At 39.9% G+C, this 19,063-nt stretch overlaps 1 protein-coding gene across 1 annotated transcript; it reads left to right on the top strand.

Moving 5' to 3' along the window:
• Nucleotides 1-406: 406 nt before the first annotated feature.
• TATDN1 (TatD DNase domain containing 1) lies at nucleotides 407-18,957 on the top strand. The gene is made up of 11 exons (XM_042464465.1): nucleotides 407-544; nucleotides 2,408-2,473; nucleotides 4,304-4,353; nucleotides 4,571-4,634; nucleotides 5,692-5,835; nucleotides 5,921-5,963; nucleotides 6,617-6,681; nucleotides 12,045-12,147; nucleotides 13,389-13,459; nucleotides 15,225-15,351; nucleotides 18,784-18,957. Exons 1-11 carry the CDS (start codon nucleotides 424-426, stop codon nucleotides 18,884-18,886), a joined length of 957 nt encoding a protein of 318 aa, XP_042320399.1. The 5' UTR covers nucleotides 407-423; the 3' UTR covers nucleotides 18,887-18,957.
• Nucleotides 18,958-19,063: the final 106 nt, after the last annotated feature.

The following is a 19,063-nucleotide window of genomic DNA, read 5'->3' as shown; positions in this document are numbered from 1 at the left end:
AAATGTATAGATAAAAGATGGGCTGATGGCTAATTCGCGTGAGACAGAGAGAGGCGTATATTAGGACACCCAACAGATATACGAGGGTATAAATGTTTAATTCAAAGCAAGCAATGAAAATGGGATTTGTAGTTTCCTTTGTTCAAAATACTACAATAAAAAACTTGGTTCGTTTTGGAATCGTGGCCCAGGAAATTTGGAGGCCTTTCCTTCTGGGGGCAACAGCCGCAGATAAAGAATAAGCACGTTTCTTTTCCAATCGACTCCTTGGTCTCACTGCTGGTTTCTGGTTAAAACAATTCTTGTTTTAAAATAATCAATAATCAATAATCTGTAATAATGGCAACCCACCCCCTTTGAAGAAACTTGAGCCCAGAAAACCCCATGATAGAGGAGCAGTGGCTCGAAGTGGAGCCGGAAGTCATGGGCTGTGCTGTCTCTCTTCATTTCTTTCATAGCTCTATGTTCCCGAGCAAAGAAGGAAGCTGGCCTCTGCCGCCGCCGCCGCCGCCGCCATTCAGCATGAGCCGCTTCAAGTTCATTGGTGAGGGCGGTTGCTAGGCAACCGGGGGGGCCTGTAGGTGGCTGAAGCCTTCGTGGGTCCTAATCGAGCGAAGGCTTAGAGGCCTTTTGTTTGGGAAGCGGGGCTTAAGGAGCCTTTTCACACTATGGTCCCAAACACGCTGCAGAAATAATCCGGTTTGAGGCCGCTTTAACTGCCTTGGCTCAGTGCGAGGGAACCCTGGGAACTGTAGTTTATTATTGTGGCATCAGTTTTCCCACAGAGAAGGCTAAATGCCTCACAAAACTACAGCTCCCAGGATTCCGTAGCTTTGAGGCAGCTAAAGTGGTGTCAACCTATTTGTAATTCTATTTTAAATATAGTAATTTTTTGTATGTTTTTAAGTGTATGGTGTTTTTCTTTTTAGTGTTGTAAACCGCCCTGAGCCCCAGCCCTGGGATAAATCAATATATTAATAATAATAATAATAATAATTATTATTATTATTTGGATTATTTCTGCAGTGCGGATGGAGCTCCAATGGGTTTACATGGCTGAGCTAGGATTCGAACCCTGGTCTGCTGAGTCGTGGTCCAGCGCTCAAACCACTACACCGAGCTGCCTCACTAAACCATTATTGTTGTTGTTGTTTGCTTATGTTCCGCCTTTCTCCCAATATAGGGACTCAAGGCGGCCAAACTACAAATCCCAGGATTTCATATGACAGGTGACCGTGGCAGTTGGAGTGGAATCATGGTGCTACAGTTACTTAGGCTGCATCCAGACTGGAGAAATAGCCCGGTTTGGCAGTGCTTTAACTGCCCTGGCTCAAGGCTATGGAATTCTGGGAACTCCTGGTATGACAATAAACTACTGTACAATTTCCAGTATTCCTAGCACTGAACCAGGGCAATTAAAGCGGCCTCAGACTGATTTATTTCTGCAGTGTGTTTTGGACTTTACAGTACATTGAAGTTTACTCCCAAATAAGTGTGTTTAGGATTGTATCCTTAGTCACCTTACCAGCTCAGCTTTGCCACTGGCCTGTGTCCCCTCCTCAATAATATTTGTATGTGAAAGTGTTTATATTGCAACCGGAAATATTCCCAGCATTGTTTTATCCTCCTAGGGTCTCCTTCTTTGTACTTACTCTCAGTTTAGCTTGGACTATGAGTTTCTGAGCTATGTCTTAGAAGAAAGTGGAACTCAGAAAATAGGTATTTCTTTACTACAGGTCCAAGAACTCTCCAGCTAACATAGCCCTTGGGCATGCTGGCAGAGGACTTCTGGGAGCTCACTGTCCAAAATACAACTTGTTCAAGCTCTGGAGAAAAGTGGCTGAGGTCCAGAACAATATAGTTGGTTGGGATTAGGACAGATGTCTTTGGAGGATGGATTGGGCTGCCAGTGCACCAGCTATCTATTCCCTGGTCCAGGGATTCTCAACTGTTTTGACTCACAGAGCCCTTTTAAGAATCAGTTTATATGATGGAACCCCTAAGAGGCCTACCCTATGCCTTAAAAGTCAATGGTGTTTAGGAGTAGTGTTATAGGGGAGGAGGGTTAGGGTTAGGTGGAAGTGCATACAGAGCCCTAAGGGTTCTTTGGAGCACAGGTTGGGAACCACTGCCTTAGTCTATATAGAGTGAATATGATCTGTAGCAGTGTCTTTGCATCTGCTTAAAGGTGTATAAAATCTTTGGTTACACCCTGCAGCACTCTTTCATGTTCTTAAGCAGTTTTCTGTTAAAGAATCTTTTCACACAGATACACACTACACTGTGATTGCCATGAGGGCTTGTAATTGCAAAGGATGTAGACTATATTCTGGATAGCATAATCATACCTGTGCACATTAGTACACTCTCCAAACTGAGATTACTAATCTATTATCTTTCTCTCTAGATATTGGAATTAACTTCACTGATCCAATGTTCAGAGGCATCTACAGAGGTACTCAAAAACATCAAGGTAACCATGTTTTTTATTTCTTTGGCTCATCCTGTTATGTCATTTCTAGGAACTCATGGTATGTAGCAACTAGATTGGGTCTTCCTCTTACTCACTCTCTGACTCCCAACAATTTTTTAAAAAAGTGTGCATTTTGAAAAAGTACCAAGATATAATGTTATATATAAGTTACTTGGTTGTATGTAACACTGGATTCAAAAGGACTTCTTTCCTGGGTTGAAATCCTAAAACTAGAAAATCTTACTAAACAAAATGGGCTTTATTTCTGAGTAAGTATGCATAGGATTACACTATAAGGCTGCAATTCTATATGCACTTAGGTTGGCATTCTGTTAGTGATTCACAAATGTGTGAATAGATTACTACACTACACTCTTATAGTGCTACTATTACACTTTAACTGCTCTGGCTGCCCCCTGTTGCATTCTGGGATTTGCAGTTTAGGGAGGGGCATTTAGAATGATCAAGAATGGGAAGGGCATCTATGAAGGAACTGGAAACGATACTGAAGATCAAAGACATATAATTGAGCACTAAAGTCAGAATCGTTCAGGCCATTGTATTCCCAATTACAATACACGGATGAGAGAGCTGGATAGTGAAGGAAGCAGACAGAAAGAAAATCAACTCATTTGAAATGTGGTGCTAGAGAAGCGGGTGCATTAAACGCTGCTTTCAGCATACACTGGAAGCAATGCTGGAAGAAGCGGAGGCACGCACTGGAAGAAACAATGGTGCGTGCGCCCATGGTGCACACACGACACCACACCGCCGCAAGCACGAGCCCCATTACTTGTAATGGGGCTCGAGCATACATGCTTTTTTTAATGCAGGGGGGTCCGGAATGGATCCCCTGCATAAAAGAAGGGCACACTGTACTTATTTATTTATTTAGGTATTTATATCCCGCCCTTCAGCCCTAATGGCTCTCAGGGCGGCTTACAATTATTATTTTTAATCAGACAGTTCCCTGCCCTCAGGCTTACAATCTAAAAGACACGACACAAAAGGAGAAGGGAATGGTGAGGGGGGAAGGGAATCAGGTCCAGCATTCTTCTCTCCCTCTGAGGCCTGGACCAAGGCAGATGGGAGGGCTCTTCTTCTTCAGGCTAACCTGATGGTACTGGGCCAGCCTACTCTCTCCCTCAGAGGCCGAAGGATGACAGTTAGGGAGGGAGGAGCCTCTTTCTTCAGGCTAGCCCCTGATGGTACTATGGTACTTAGGATCCCATGGACAGCAAGAAGACAAACAAATGGCTTCTTGAACAGGTAAGACCAGGGCTCTCTTTGGAAGCAAAGATGATCAAATTGAGACTATCATACTTTGGCCACATAATAAGGCATGGATCACTAGAAAAAACAATAATGCTAGGAAAGGTAGAGGTTAGAAGAAGAGAGAAAGACCACAAACCAGATGGATAGACTCAATTGGGGGTTGTGGGCAAAGGCTTGCAGGATCTGGGCAAGGCAGCGGAGAATAGGGATTCTTGGAGATGTCTCATCCACAGGGTCGATTTGAGGGTAGCTAACAACAACAAGGAGGAATACATACTGTTTAGCTGGGGTGACTCAAGATGTTTGACTGCTAAAAAGTTACAAGCAAAAAAAAAGGGGGGGAGACAATAAGAGCAGCTGCTGGTAAATGGTTCAACCCAGACGGGATCGTAATGGTTTATTTAATTTATTTATATCCCACCTTTTCCTCAGCATGGGAGTCAAGGTGGCTTAACACTCATTTAAAAACACATACAACTAGAACATTATTAATATAAAAGCTAAAATGTGGCTTTAACCTTTCAAATATTGATTTTAACTGGATATTTCTTCTAGATGACTTCTTGGATGTAGTGGACAGGGCAATCAAAACTGGTGTTAAAAAGGTACATTTTTGTTTTTCAACAGGATTTTACATAGTCATTTCCCCCATATTTTTTGCTGTCTAAAACTTCAATGATTTCATTTATCCTTTAATACATTTTTTTTCATGTGTTGGCCTATAATTGTAATAAAAGATTCTATTCTATTCATGTTTTTTCAAGATTGTGAATTAATCATGACATACAGAAAGTGTATTTAGGGTGCTTTTTTTTATTCCAGTTCATGATTACAGGTGGAAGTCTGCAAGACAGTAAAGATGCACTGCAGCTGGCACAAACAAATGGTATATGTCTTTTTGTTTTATGAGTTTGAATGAAATGCATTCATTGCCCTATATTTAACATTCAGGATGGTTTGAACCAAGATTAGTTGAACACTGAACTATAGTAATCTTGAGTTGGATTCATGAATCTTGAGTAGAAGGGAAATTGTTACTGGTGTTGTTCTGCAAATTTACCTGTTTCTGGATTCTTTGGGACTATGATACTTATAACTGAATATTGCAAACACAATTTAAATTCCAGTATATAAAAGTATCAACAATAGAGCAAATTATGTATTAAATTTGACACATATGCACTGCCCCCAAACAAAAAGAAATGTTAATGAGTCACTACTGCAGATGTTTGCCCACATGAGCTGTCATAAAGGCATTATGCTCCATAATGAATGGCACAGTAATGCCTTGGATTGCTAGTGATGTGACTGAGGTCCAAAACGCACTGCATAAATAATCCAGTTTGAGACAGCTTTAACTGCCCTGCCTCAGTGCTAGGAAATGCTGGGAATTGTAGTTTATTTTGGCACCAGAGCTGTCTGACAGAGGAGGCTAAATGTCTCACAAAACTACAGTTCCCAGAATTCCTTACTATTGAGCTAGGGTAGTTAAAGTGGTTTCAAACTGGATTATTTATGCAGTGTTTTGGACCTGAATTGGCAACCAGTGGGATTGTCTAGTTTTGAATCCAGCTGAACGTGTAATGGATCTAGCTGAAAGTACTAATGCCATGTGCTGTCTCAGCCATTTTTTCCATTTGTATAGTGAGAGTAATGCCAGCCTGTTTCACAGGGAAAGTCACAAAGCATTTTGCACATTATATGCTTCACAGGCATTGAATTAAGAACTATGAAAAGTGCATACAGGAGTGTTTTCACCAGTAAACCACAGAAATGTGTAATGTGGCCTCTTCCCAATGTTAGACCCTAGATTGAAAACTTCTGCAACAGGAGATGGTCTTCTTTTTGCTTAAGCTTTAAAGTGCCATACATCTCAATACAGCACTGCTTTAATGCCAGCGCTGTAGCAACAATAACTACATTTTTATGTTGCTTCTTTTCAGATATGTTTTATAGTACTGTTGGCTGCCATCCTACCCGCTGTGGAGAATTTGAGCAGAGTAACCCAGACCAGTACTTCCTGGAGTTACAAGATCTAGCTAAGAAAAACAAAGGGAAAGTCATAGCAATTGGGGAGTGTGGCTTGGGTAAGTATTAATCAAACTGTCTGAGAAAACATTCTTTTCACAGCATTCTCTCAAGAGCCAATTAGTTGTCTGTTTCCTCTTCCAGATTTTGACAGATTACAATTCTGCCCTAAGGATACTCAACTCAAGTAAGACACTTTTAGTTATTATGCCAGAGAATTTTTATCACTCAGAATTTCTTCTTTCAAACGTCTTGTATTTAAACTGTTTCCTGTAACAAAAAGAGAATTTTCTGTTACAGAGAGAATTGCCTTTAAATGGCAAATCGTGCTCCTCATAGGCATCTGTGAGTGTGTTTTTGTATTTGGGGGAAGAGTTATGTGGCCACCAAGGTCTTGGGGAAATTAAAAATGACCCCCAGGCCCTCAGAAGTTACCTATTCTCAGTCTACCATTGAGATCCTAAGTGGAAAAAAGGGGTGGTACAAAAGTGAAGGCCAAGAAGCTTTAAATGGAATAATAGTTCTGCCACACAAAATTTCTTGTTTATGTTGCATATGGAATGCTGTCTTGAGACTCAGAATATGAGGCCTTGCTTCCTAGATCAGGACAAGTCTTCCACACACTTCACAAACTAGGCCAAGTATGCTAATTGTTTGTTTCCAGCATCTATTTGTCAGGATACCTGAAACCTTTGAAATGGAGGCTTTATTTAGCATTGAGTCTTAAATTGCTCACAAATGCATCTAACTGTCCAAATATTTGCATCTTTGATGGCAGATCAGGAAACAGTTCTGACAAACTGATGGTCATATGCATGATAATTATACCCTTCTGCATAGGGAGAAAACCAGCACCATTTCTTGGCAGCACAGTTGGTTAACTAGAACCCTTTCACAGTCCAAAGGTAAACTATAATTCTGCAACATTCATTCTGACGTTTACAAAGTATAGTGTGCAACTGCAACCTCTTGTTGCAAAATCTTATGTAAACATTACTTTTCCTTGTAGCAGAAGATCTAGCAGAACCAGTCACCAGTTCTCTAGATTTTTTTACTATCTCCTCTTTAGGCTATATGCTGGTTTAAAGGCTTTAGACAGGCAACTGGCGGGAAATACCAGGGGGTAGCAGGTGTAGTAGCTACAGTGCCACCGCTTATATTGCGTGGCACGCTTTACACGGTTTTCAGCATATGCTGAAGCCGCATGGGGAGAAGGAATGACGTGTCAATAGGGACTAATGGGCGTGCGCCCGTGGCGTGCACATGTGCTGCTGCGCCACTGCGTTCACGAACACAATAATTTAAATGGGGCTGGAGCATAGGCGGGAATTTGCGTGTGGGGGGTCAGGAACGGATCCCCGCATAAGCGAAGGGTGCACTGTATTTTCATGCAGAGTAATGACAAATGTGCACATACTAGTACCCTTCTGGAGTCCACATAGAAACATTATTCAGAAGCCTCCAGTGGAGTGCTGGTAATATCTGAATTAACTTCCCATGTATTTCACTTTCCAGTACTCTTTATACAAAGAAGAAGGCAGCATAGTATATATTGCATAGGAAAAGTTTTTCATGAGACATTGCAAATACATAGAGAACCATGGGCGATTTTGCAGCGTTTGGGTCACAAGAGAGTATGATGTAAATACTTTTAATATTTTACATGTTCTGTAGCCACACTATTTTTGGTAGGCAAAAAAACATGCAAACATGACCCAGGCAAATTAAAGCACTTTTGACCCTGCTGATTTCAAAGGAATGTGACGGGACTGAAAGTGCTTCAATTTGGCCTAATTGTATCATAATAAAATAAAATAAATAAATAAAACTTTTATTTGTATGCCGTTTTCTGTGACGGACATCAAAGCGGCCTCACAACATATTAAATCCACATTTACAAAATTATGTCCCAAATTCCCCCCTTAAAACAGGATTAACATGTTACAATTAAAATATCTATTAAACACAAATAAAAATACAGCAGGACCAGAGCGGTGGGCTAATACTATTCTGTTCTTTTGACGACCTTGTCTCATTCAGTGCCTAAAACTGAATTTCTTGTTAAATATGCAAACCTTCTGCTTTCTTTCAGATATTTTGGAAGCAATTTGATTTGTCTGAGCAACAAAAACTACCAATGTTTCTGCACTGTGGAATTCACATCCAGAATTTTAGGTTGGTGGTGTGTTTTCCCCTTAAATCAAAGCATTTTTTAGGAAATTGGGGGGAAGTATCTCATTATAGTTTTAAAAATCAAATTCTCCTTTTGCAGATATTGAGGCGAAACAAAGATAGTGTGTGGAGGAGTGGTAAGTCCAAAACAAATACTTGGTTATGTTAATTTTCAGTAGCATCCTTTTTTTTTTTGGTGATACAACATCCTGCTATTGCTAAAATTTGCAAAGAGGCTGTGTGTTCCCCTTTTGCTTCGTATTAGACTTCTGAAGCTCTTTGCAACAGTATCAAGGAAAATTGCAATTGTGCATGGCATCAGCAATTTCCCTTTGCTGTCTTCAAAGTGCAGCCATTCAGTCCGAGTTTTGGCCTGCCACTCTCAGTTCTGCAAGGTACTTAGTTGTTTTTCAATCCAAATACTTCTGCTAATTTGCTAGCAAAACCTGAAACCCAAACTTGAATGGAAGAATGTAGAGGAATCAAATAGATTATTTCAGCACAAGTTTCTTGAAGAAATAATTCTACTTCATGTTCTGACCTTAGGAGGCAGCTAGAAAACCAAATCTGGTCCAGTTGGTCACCTAAGTGCAGTCCAGAAGCAAAATAGTGGAATAAAACAGTGGTTGTGACGATAGGTTTAGAGTCGGTGGTAGTTTTGTACTCCAGACACCATCGCCTCTTCCCGGATGATGTCCTTCTATAAACTGCGGTAATTGCTGACCAAGGCTTTTGGGAAATTGCAGATAAGCAGGGTGGCTTTCTTTCCAAAGGATTGTTGGTAAAATAATCCAGTAGTGGTTTGAATACAATGCTTCCTCTTCAATTAAATCTAGAGATATCATTTTTCAGCAGGTACATGATGCTGGGAGAGGTTGTCTGGAGCAGTATACAGTCGGCCCTTCTTATCATGGGATTTTTTATACATGGATTCAAGCATCTGCTGTTTGAAAAGGTTTAAAAAGATATAAATTTCAAATATCAAACCTTTATTTTCACTTTTATATGGGACACCATTTTGCTATGTCATTATTTATGGGACTTGAGCATCCACAGATTTGTTATTCACGGGGAATCTTGGAACCAAATCCCAGCATATAACAGGGTCCACTGTACTGATTACACCCCAAAAAAAGAAAGAAACTGGGAGGGGTGATACCCTAAACGAGAGGACAATGGAAAAACACTGGTTGGGGAGATGAGCTAAAAAAAACTATATTTTATTGAACAATATGTTAAATGCTAAAATAGAGCTAACCTGCTTGTGAGGCTTATTCTGGCTTGTAAGCCACACTTAGTAAAATAATAGGCAGAACTGGGCTTGAAAACTGCAATTCCCAAAATAATATAACTATAACCAATTCCTCTGCGTCTCCCACCTTGTTATAGATGAGTACACCACATATTATATTTACAGAGTGCACCTACAGAGGCTGGATGGAGGGATTACGTATGCCCAAAACAGATAAAGTGTACAAAAGTTCAAAAAAGACCAGACGCGTTTCGCACTGTCTTCTCAGTGGTCCAAAGATTAAGCCCCTCCTGTGGTAGAGCTGTGGAACCACCTGTACTTGTCAGCTCTCCTTGTGGGCACGGCCTAGGCACGGCTCAAGGTCTGGAGTTGACCTTCCACTTCCAAAGGACAGGTGGTTCCCACATGCTCTACCTTACAAGGTGGCTTAATCTTTGGCCCTGAATAGACACATTGTCGCAAACGCGTTCTGGTCTTTTTTTGAATCTTTTGTACACTTTTATCTGTTTTGGCACTACTGTATATCCCTTTCCATCCCTCTGTTGTGCACTCTGTAATTATAATAATTTGTGTTACTCATTTCTATACAAGGTGTGGAGAGAGAATTGTATAGTTTTTTTTTTTGGGATTGCAGTTTTCAGCCCAGTTCTGCCTATATTTTACTGTGTGGCTTACAAGCCCGAATAGCCTCACAGCAGGTTTTAGTCGTCTTTAGCATACTGTTTCTAATATTATAGTTTTTTTGCTTCATTCTCCCCTAAACTCAGTGTTTTTCCACCTGATTACACCCAAAACTATTTCCACTTTCCATTTAAATCTTGGAACGCTATCTAGTTCTAAACCACTGTCTGGTGTCAATATAGGTTGGTTGTGGGTGAACAATTGAAACTTACTCCAGAGAGGATGCAGTGCTTCTGATCAGTCAAAGGCTTATCAGGGAATAGAAGGTCAGACTGTGCCGGATGGTGTTATCTTTTTCCTGATGACAAGGTTCACAGTTGGTGTTCATCCTGATTTAGCCCAAGCTGGACACCCAAGCTTCTGTAGTGGCCAGTTCATTGTAAAATCAACCTGGTGCACTGTGACTGTTCCTGGAGACATTCAGTCGGGCCAGTTACATTCCTGCTTAATCCACTGGTGCTGCCATTGAAGTGTTCAGAAATTCAGTGGTACTAAGAACTGGCGCAGACAGTTAATTCAGGTCAGTTATCAGGGACCTAAAAACTCCCTTGTTACAAATCATTCTTGTGCTACATGTTTCCAAGCACATTTAAAGTCTTAGTTATGATAAGTAAAACCTTGTATGTCTTAGACCTAGGCTATCTCCTATAGTGCCTGCCTGGCAGTTACCTTGGGGGATACCGGAGAGACCTTCTCCACGGTTGTTCCTTGGCTCTGAAATGCTTTTCTCAGGGAGGCTAGACAGATTTCCTCTTGATTCTTCCACCAGCAGTGAAGGTTGTTTATTCTGACAGGGTTTGGGAAACTGTTTAATAAGAAAGGCTTTTAATGTGTGTGCTCTTTGTATTAATTAATTTAACCTGATATATACTGTATGGAATTGTGTATTCTTGCGTTGTTTTTAGTAATAACATTGTTATGCTTTTATCAATAAGTTTTTCATCTGTATCTATTAAATTTTGTAAGCTGCTTATAAAAAGTATAAGTATGAACCTGTGTTGAGGACTGGGAGGAAGGGATATTTATGAACTTCATTGATTTGTAATGCTTTTATTTTTCATTTGATGCTATTTATATTGTTTATTGATTTGTTTTGTTTAGTATTGGTCAGGGGATTGGGAAGGGATTATTGTATTCTTATTATTATTCTGTATTGTATCTTCTTACTGCTGTTAGCCGCCTAAATTCCCCTGATTGGGCGTGATACAAATCTTACTATCCATCTATCCATCTATCTATCTATCTATCTATCTATCTATCTATCTGCTTTGTGAAAAATATAGCACCTTTGGAATATAAACATATAAATTAATAATCATAATATGGGCTAACTATAATATAGGTGCTAATTTACCTTCCATGGCTGATTCAGTGGCTATCTACTCTAGTTGGGTAATAAATAGGACCCCCGCCCTACTATCAAGGATGATGATGTTACTGTCCTCAACATGTATCCCTCGTATCTCATAAAGATCTAATCCTGTCCTATATAAAATACTAAATACTCGTCAGGGTTTTAGTCGCACAGTTCAGTGAATTATGTTGAATCAGGTTGCTGTCCCATTATCTTATTAATTAGATTAAATCAAGAGCCTGGACAACCGAATTGTGTATCAGTCTGCCAAAGACTGCCTTGTAGCATAGCTATGATTGTTTGGCTTTTAGCAATATAATTTCCCATTTATAGTGATAAAGTACTTTACAGCTTTCCTGCTGAATTCATTTGAAAAATCAGCAAAAATGTCTTGGGCCCCAGGTACTTGGAGGACCGCTCTCCCCGTCAATCCGCCCCGCACTCTCAGATCGGGTGGGAAAACCTCTTGTCTATTCAAAGTGCTCATTATGTGCAACACAGGAGGCATTTTCAATCTCGGCCCCCAGATTATGGAATACCCTGCCCGACGGCTCCGCACAGCCTCATCCCTTGATCGATTTAAGAGGATCAAAAACTTTCCTTTGCCGTAAGCTTTCCCCCTATGAGTTGATGTTTTATTATCTGTTTAGATTGCTATTTGATGTTTATTGCTGTTTTTGCTGTGTTTTTATCGTTTTTAACGCTATGATCTTGAAAACGGAATAGCGGTATAAAGCTTATTATTATTATGGGGTTACAATGATATCTGAATATTCAGATGCATTTAGAGTTGTCTACCTTTTGATCAGAAATACATGTAACCTGCTTTTTACAGGTACACTCTTTTGATGGCACCAAAGAAGAGGCAGCAGCTTTAATAGAGTTGGATTTTTATATAGGAATAAATGGTTGGTAAGTAGAAGGCAGTAAGAAAAAAAGAAGTCCCTCTTTTCAGATAGATAGACTCATTCAAGGAAGCCCCAGCCCTGAGTCTTCCAAGATAAGGAGAAATTGGTTTGACAGCAGTTAACCATGTTATTTTTAAAGTACAATGGTGTAAGGACTTCATTATCATATATAGCTGAAGGGCTAAATTTGATTTTCAGGCCCACATAAATATTCTTAAGCACTACTATGAGTTACTTGCTGGAGTTGAATATAACAGTAAATACTAGTAACAATTGCTGGTGTGACATTACCCAACTCTCAATCTTAAAGTTGTCAGTAGTGATTCACAGAAGTCTTGTATGTAAAAATATGGGAATAATGTGCATAGCCAAAGTTCCAGATGGGATCTGACCAAAGCAGAATAGAGTGGCACTATTACATCCCTTGATCTAGAAACTATACTTTTATTGATGCAGCCTAAAATTGCATTGGCCTTTTTAGCTGCCGCATCGCACTGTTGACTCATGTTCAACCTGTGGTCTACTTGAATTCTTACATCCCTCTCACATGTAGTCTTGTTCAGCCAGGTGTCCCCCATCCTATATCTGAATTTCATTTTTCCACCCTAAGTGCAGTACCTTACATTTCTCCCTGTTGAAGTTCATTTTGTTAGCTTTGGCCCAGCTTTCGAGTCTATTCAGGTCATTTTGAATTGTGATCCTGTCCTCTGGGGTATTAGCTACTCCAGGTAAATATAATTAGTACAGTGGTACCTCAGGATACGAAATACCCAGGTTACGAAATTTCCGGGATACGAAAAAATCCCATAGGAAATAATTGTTCCGGGTTACGAATGTTTTTTCGGGTTACGAAAAATTTTTTGGTGCTTTTCGGCGCTATTTCACACGGAATCGCGGCTTTTCCCCATTAGCGCCTATGGCATTTCGGCTTACGAAGGCTTTTCGGGTTACGAAAGCGGCCGCGGAACGAATTAATTTCGTAACCCGAGGAAGCACTGTACTGGCTTATACACCTCACTGTAATCATTAGCATTTAAAATGAACAGTTAAGTGCTTGTTACACTGGTTATCAATGGAACTGGAGAAATATTTGAGTCAAAGGTGCCCATTGTGATGGATCCAGGGATAAGAAGTGTTGTTTGAATCACAAGAGAGCTAGCTATATATATATATATATATATCATGTAACTTCAGCAAATCAGAGCAGTTGCATATTTTAAAGCAGTCTTTTAAAATTATTTCCAGTTCACTGAAAACAGAAGCCAATTTAGAAACAGTGAAGTCAATTCCCAATGAAAGATTAATGATAGAGACAGGTAAGTATGTATTTTGATCAGTACTATTTTGCAAAACCTTCTTTCAGATCTGGGACACATTTGCTTTGCAGTTTTGCAATGGCTTACATGTAGAAAAGATTGAACACAAGCTTTAGCTATGATCTAAGGAGAAACAGTCCAAACATAATTAATAGTAGTATCTCTTTGTATCAGGATATCTAATTCATTCTTGAACATTTTCTGAATGAAAGACAACAAAAATGTATCCAGCTATTGTTCTGAATGCTAAGGATACTGTGAACAGCCGAAAAGGCAAACAAATGGGTCCTTGAACAAATTAAGCCTGAAATCTTCCTGGAAGCCAAGCTGATCAAACTGAGACTGTTGTATTTTGGACACATCATGAGAAGGCGTAACTCATTAGAAAAGGCAATAATGCTAGGAAAGGTGCAGGGAAGTAGAAAGAGAGGTGGCACACTAGATGAATAGACTCTATTCGAGAGGTCATGGATATGAATTTACAGGACCTAAGTAGAGCTGTGGAGGACAGGAATACTTGGAGATGCCTCATCTATAGGATCACTGTGAATCACGAATGACTTGACGGTGATTAACAACTTTTTCCTTTAGCTGGAGGAAGTACAACAGGTATTCCCAGGGGTCCTCTGGCAGCCTCCGAGGATGATGTCATTGATGTTTATACAGCTATAGAAAAATAGCTGGCTGCTTCTCTGCTACTCCCCCCACTTTTCACTGACACAGAATTACTGGGGCTGGAGGGAGAGCACATTGAAAAGGCAGGGTTGGGGGGATTTTGGTCATTGCACAGTCAGAAGAGAATTCTATTTTCCATAGTGACCAGAAACGTTAGTTGGACAGACTGACTCATTAATATATGACTGCCTTTCTCAGGAATATTAGTGACTGAGGTCAGTTGCTGGAAATGTTTTGAATTCTGGAGCTGAAGTATCTTTGAGTACTGTGAAGCATCTGAAGTTTTTTGTCCTGAACTCATGGCTGGAAAGTATCTTAAAAATAATACTGTATATACTCATGTAAAAGTCTAGAAATTTTAATCTACAATTGATCCAAGAAACCTGAGTTGACTTATCTATGGGTCAGTGTAGGCACTGTTCTATATATATATCCTATATATATAGGGGGGGGACATCTCCTGGTGAAGGGCAAGAGCATAATCTGTCCTGGAAGCACTCATTTCCCCCCTCTACTCTCTCACCCTTAAAGCCTTTCGTGTGAGCACAAACATGACTGCTAGAAGTTTGCAAGTTCTTTGGCATTGTTTTCTTTTAATTCATCCTTTAGATCCTTTGTTACATGTCCCTAGGTCAGTGATGGTGAACCTTTTACAAATCAAGTGCCCAAACTGCAACCCAGACCCCACTTATTTATTGCAAAGTGCCACGTCCATCTGGCTTTCTAGTAAGAAACTCTGGCAAACTCTGTGCTAGGGTAACAGCATGTGTGCACACAGAGAGGGCTCTGAGTGCCACATCTGGAACATGTGCCATAGGTTCGCCATCACTGCCCTAGGTTTTACCATGAGTCGTATCAAAATCCATAATTCTGGCCCCAAAACTTGCCCTCGATTTATACATGAGATCGACTTATGGTTGAGTATATACAGTAAAGCCTACAATTATTTAAGCAATGAAACTAAGAAGTGTATATTTTCTTTAAATGATACCAGGGAGAAAGAAATGTCTTAGCTGTTTAAAACCTGAACAGCTTGGTCAGTTATTAAATGAGTGTAGTTCATTCCTAACTTTTCCTTAAATCAAATTAGATGCTCCCTGGTGTGGAGTGAAAAATACCTATGCTGGATCAAAATATGTAAAAACTACTTTCCCTACCAAAAAAAAGTGGGAAGCTGGACACTGCTTGAAAGAAAGAAATGAACCTTGTCATATCATGTGAGTATACTATTTAATATAGGTCAATGCTTCACTCCAGCTGAAGTCAGAGATGACTGCATTCTAGTAGAAACAAGTGGAAGGAGTCATGATGTGCTCAAATTTCATTGATTTAAATGGGACTTGAGTCACTACTGACTGTAAGCAAAGTTTAATACATATAGGAATTACAATGCTAATAAGCAACATATGCCTGTTAGTATTCTCAGAAAATTGTTCGCTAAGATGTACCTTCGGAACTTCCCAAACAGAAAGAACTTTCAATAGATGACAAGCTAAGATTTGCTTTGCTAAATCAGATTAAGTAGACTCATTGATTCAATGGAAGTTGCTGACGTTAACAAGTTCCTATTGGTTCAATGAGTCTACTTTTGTTGCAACTAACAGATTTAGGTTTAACTGCCATCATTCCATCCTATACAATCCTGGGATTTATAGTTTGGAGGGCATTCTGTGCAAGAGAGGTCTAGTCCACTCCTACTAGTGCTTTCCAGTGCAGAATTCTTAAGTACAGCGGGACCTCCCTATCTGTAGATGCTGAAGTTCGTGTTGTCCCTAATGGCAGCATGTGCATGCAGCCATGCAGGACGAGATTTCCTGGGGGCAGTGCACAAACACAGCCATACCGTCATTAGGGACAATGGGACCTCAGGTGAAGTCCCATTGTCCATAATGGTGGCATAGCCACATGCACGCACCGCCCTTAGGGACAACGGGGGCTGTCCCTAATGGTGGCGCAGCCATGTGCATGTGTCGCCATTGGGGACAACACAGGCTTGCTGTCCGTGGATGGCAAGTCCGTGGATACCGAGGTCCCACTTATCTCACCAATACCAATCTCAGGATTCCCAAGAACATCACTGAACATAACACAAGTAGTGGTGTTATGCATTTCTTCTTAGACACAAGTCCAGTTGTTCTCAAGTGTTGTTATCAGTACAGTGGTACCCCGGGTTACGAATTTAATTTGTTCCGCGGCGCCGTTCGTAACCCGAAAGATTTCGCAACCCGAAACCATTAGCGCTGGAAAGCCGCGGCTTTTAAATTTCGTGCCAAAAAGCGCCGAAACACACCGAAAAAAATTTCGTAACCCGATCAATTCGTATCCCGGGGTACCACTGTAATTCTGTGTAGGATTGCAAATGTGATATTTGTAATGCCAAAGGTAGCAATAAGATTACCCCATCTCTGTTTCACTTTGAAAACCAGAAAGGTTTTTCTGTTCACCTCTGCTTTATAAGACTGCAAGGGAAAAGAACAAGTTTCTGTGAGCAAGGGATACAGGCATAATCTCAAACTTTTTCTAGTTGTACTACCCCCTTTGTCTTCACTGATTACTATAGGAAATTGTTTATGTATTAAATACCACTGGTGGAGTTTTTTGGTTACTAATAGCAACACAGACTCATTCAAAAATCATGGTGCAAAACCGAATACTTTTGCACCATTCTTTTTGAATCACCCAGAATTGGAACAGGGCACAAATAGAAAATTATAACTATGAAAATTATAATTTATAAACTAGAAAATGTCAACAAAATCTGAGGCAAAAGACTTCAAATAATGAAATTGATTGTTTATGTGTTTTGCATGCTGAAATATTCCAGCTTCAGTCGTTAGCATCTCCATCTACAATAGAAGTAGGCAATGTACAACCCATACACATGCAGCTTCGCAAAGATTGCTAGCTTATTAACACCACACTGCCTAATTTTTGCCCCCTCCTGTGTCATATGGTTCAAACCAGACCAGCACAACTTGGCAATAGGTAGGGGCCAAAGTTAAAATACCGTAGGCTAAACTTCTTTGGGCTGCAGATATGTGACCCGTGGGCCATGTGTTGTGCAGGCCTAACTTAAATCAGCCAGATGTAAACCAGATGTAGTCCACTCCTAAAAGCTGACCTGAGAGCAAGCTGACTATTTAGATTCAATTAGAGAAAATATATTGGATCACTCCTGCAGTATCGTACAAACTATAAATTCCTCTGCCTATTTACTAAAACATGAGCTGTTCCGCTAATTTCAAGGGGGCTTACTGCAAGGTAAGTGGGCACAGGACTGCAATAAGACTTAACAAGAGATACTGGCTGGCATCTTCTTAGTGAATTACAACAGTGCAAGTCCAACTCAGGCTTTCTTAACTCACCTTTTGTGGTTGCTGAGGTCAGAATTCTTTACTGACTATGCACTGGCCAAAATCCCACCCATCCCCAACTTTTAAGTAATCCAGCCCCCCTTCCCCAGCCATTTTCATGTTGTTAAAAGAATGTTCCTAAAGATATCTGTAGTAGTGCATTCATGTACAGGAACATCTTGTAAGCCGCCTTGATCATGCCTTTGGAAAGGCGGGGTAAAAATAAAAATTATTATTATTATTATTATTATTATTATTAACATAGCTAGATCTCTCTTTGCTGACCCCTTCCACCCGACTTTCCAATTACACACAATGTATTAAGGGGGTGTCCACCAGACCATGTAGCTACAAGCCATATATACATCTCCCAATACAGGATTTTCAGTAGGTGTACCCAAATTTTTGGGCTATACAGTAGTTACACACGTATATGTACTATTCAGCAAAGGGTTGGTGTAAGTAAACAATAAAAGATCTATATCTCTTTCAGTCCCCTTAAAAAGACTGTATGTGCAGCGCTGTGTAAATTTACAGCGCTTAATAAAGGTTAAGAATAATAATAATAATAATAATAATAATAATAATAATAATAATAATAATATGTGCTTGCTACTTTACCTTTGTGTGTAATGCAGCTGCAAAGCTGCTTTACGCTGGAACCTCTCTATAGTACTGGCTATATTTAGACATCACACTGAACTATAGTATGGCAATATGTGGATGAGGCTAAACTTCTGTCAATCCCCCACTTTACGTGCTGCTGCTCTCCTTTTGTGGTGCAACACGGATAAGTTCAAAGCCTTGCAAAATCAAATCAAATGAAGTTAGGAAACTTGTTGATCTGAATTATGGTTTTATGCTTCCAAGAAGGCAGTTTCCAACTCTCCTTCACAAAGCTGCTTTCTTTAAACTAAATCATATTAAGATTAATCAGAGCCTGAGTCTATACAACATAACAAACTGTGGCTTCTACAAAACAGTTTATACACTTCTTCCCCTTGCCTTGAGGAAGGAAAGGGTAGTAAGGAAAATGAAAGCCCAAGGTGAGTCTAGTTTCATACCATTTCTGCTCAGACACAGTTCAGTGTGATAGTTGCACACAGCCTCTATTTATGTATTTCTGTTGCATATAACTGCCAAGTTTGAGCGTGAACATTTTCTGGACTCCTAAACGTTGTTTATATAATCCTTAACAGATAACAGTTGAGAGTTCTCAAGTAAACAAACAGTAAAATAACATCCAAATCTTCCAGGACCTGCACCCTTTCTAATACAACATCTGTTTCATTTTAGTCAAATACTGGAAATACTAGCAGCAGTACGTGAAGAAGATCCATTAGAACTTGCCAACACTATGTATAACAACAGTATTAAAGTCTTCTTTCCAGATATGTAAAACAGTATATGTATTATCATGTGTCCTATTACTTGTGATCATTAAATAAAAAGGTTGAAGTCCTGTTTCAAGTCTGAAACCATTATTTAGACATATGCTTTCAGGATGAAGGGGTATAACTAAATAGATAGGAGAAATGCTTTAAAATATTTTTGAAATATTGATGATACCAGACTC

Source organism: Sceloporus undulatus, chromosome 4 (genome assembly GCF_019175285.1).
Source record: "Sceloporus undulatus isolate JIND9_A2432 ecotype Alabama chromosome 4, SceUnd_v1.1, whole genome shotgun sequence".
Taxonomy (NCBI): Eukaryota; Metazoa; Chordata; class Lepidosauria; order Squamata; family Phrynosomatidae; genus Sceloporus; species Sceloporus undulatus.
The sequence above is the reverse complement of the archived record's forward strand: the minus strand, read 5'-3'. Positions and strand labels throughout refer to the sequence as shown.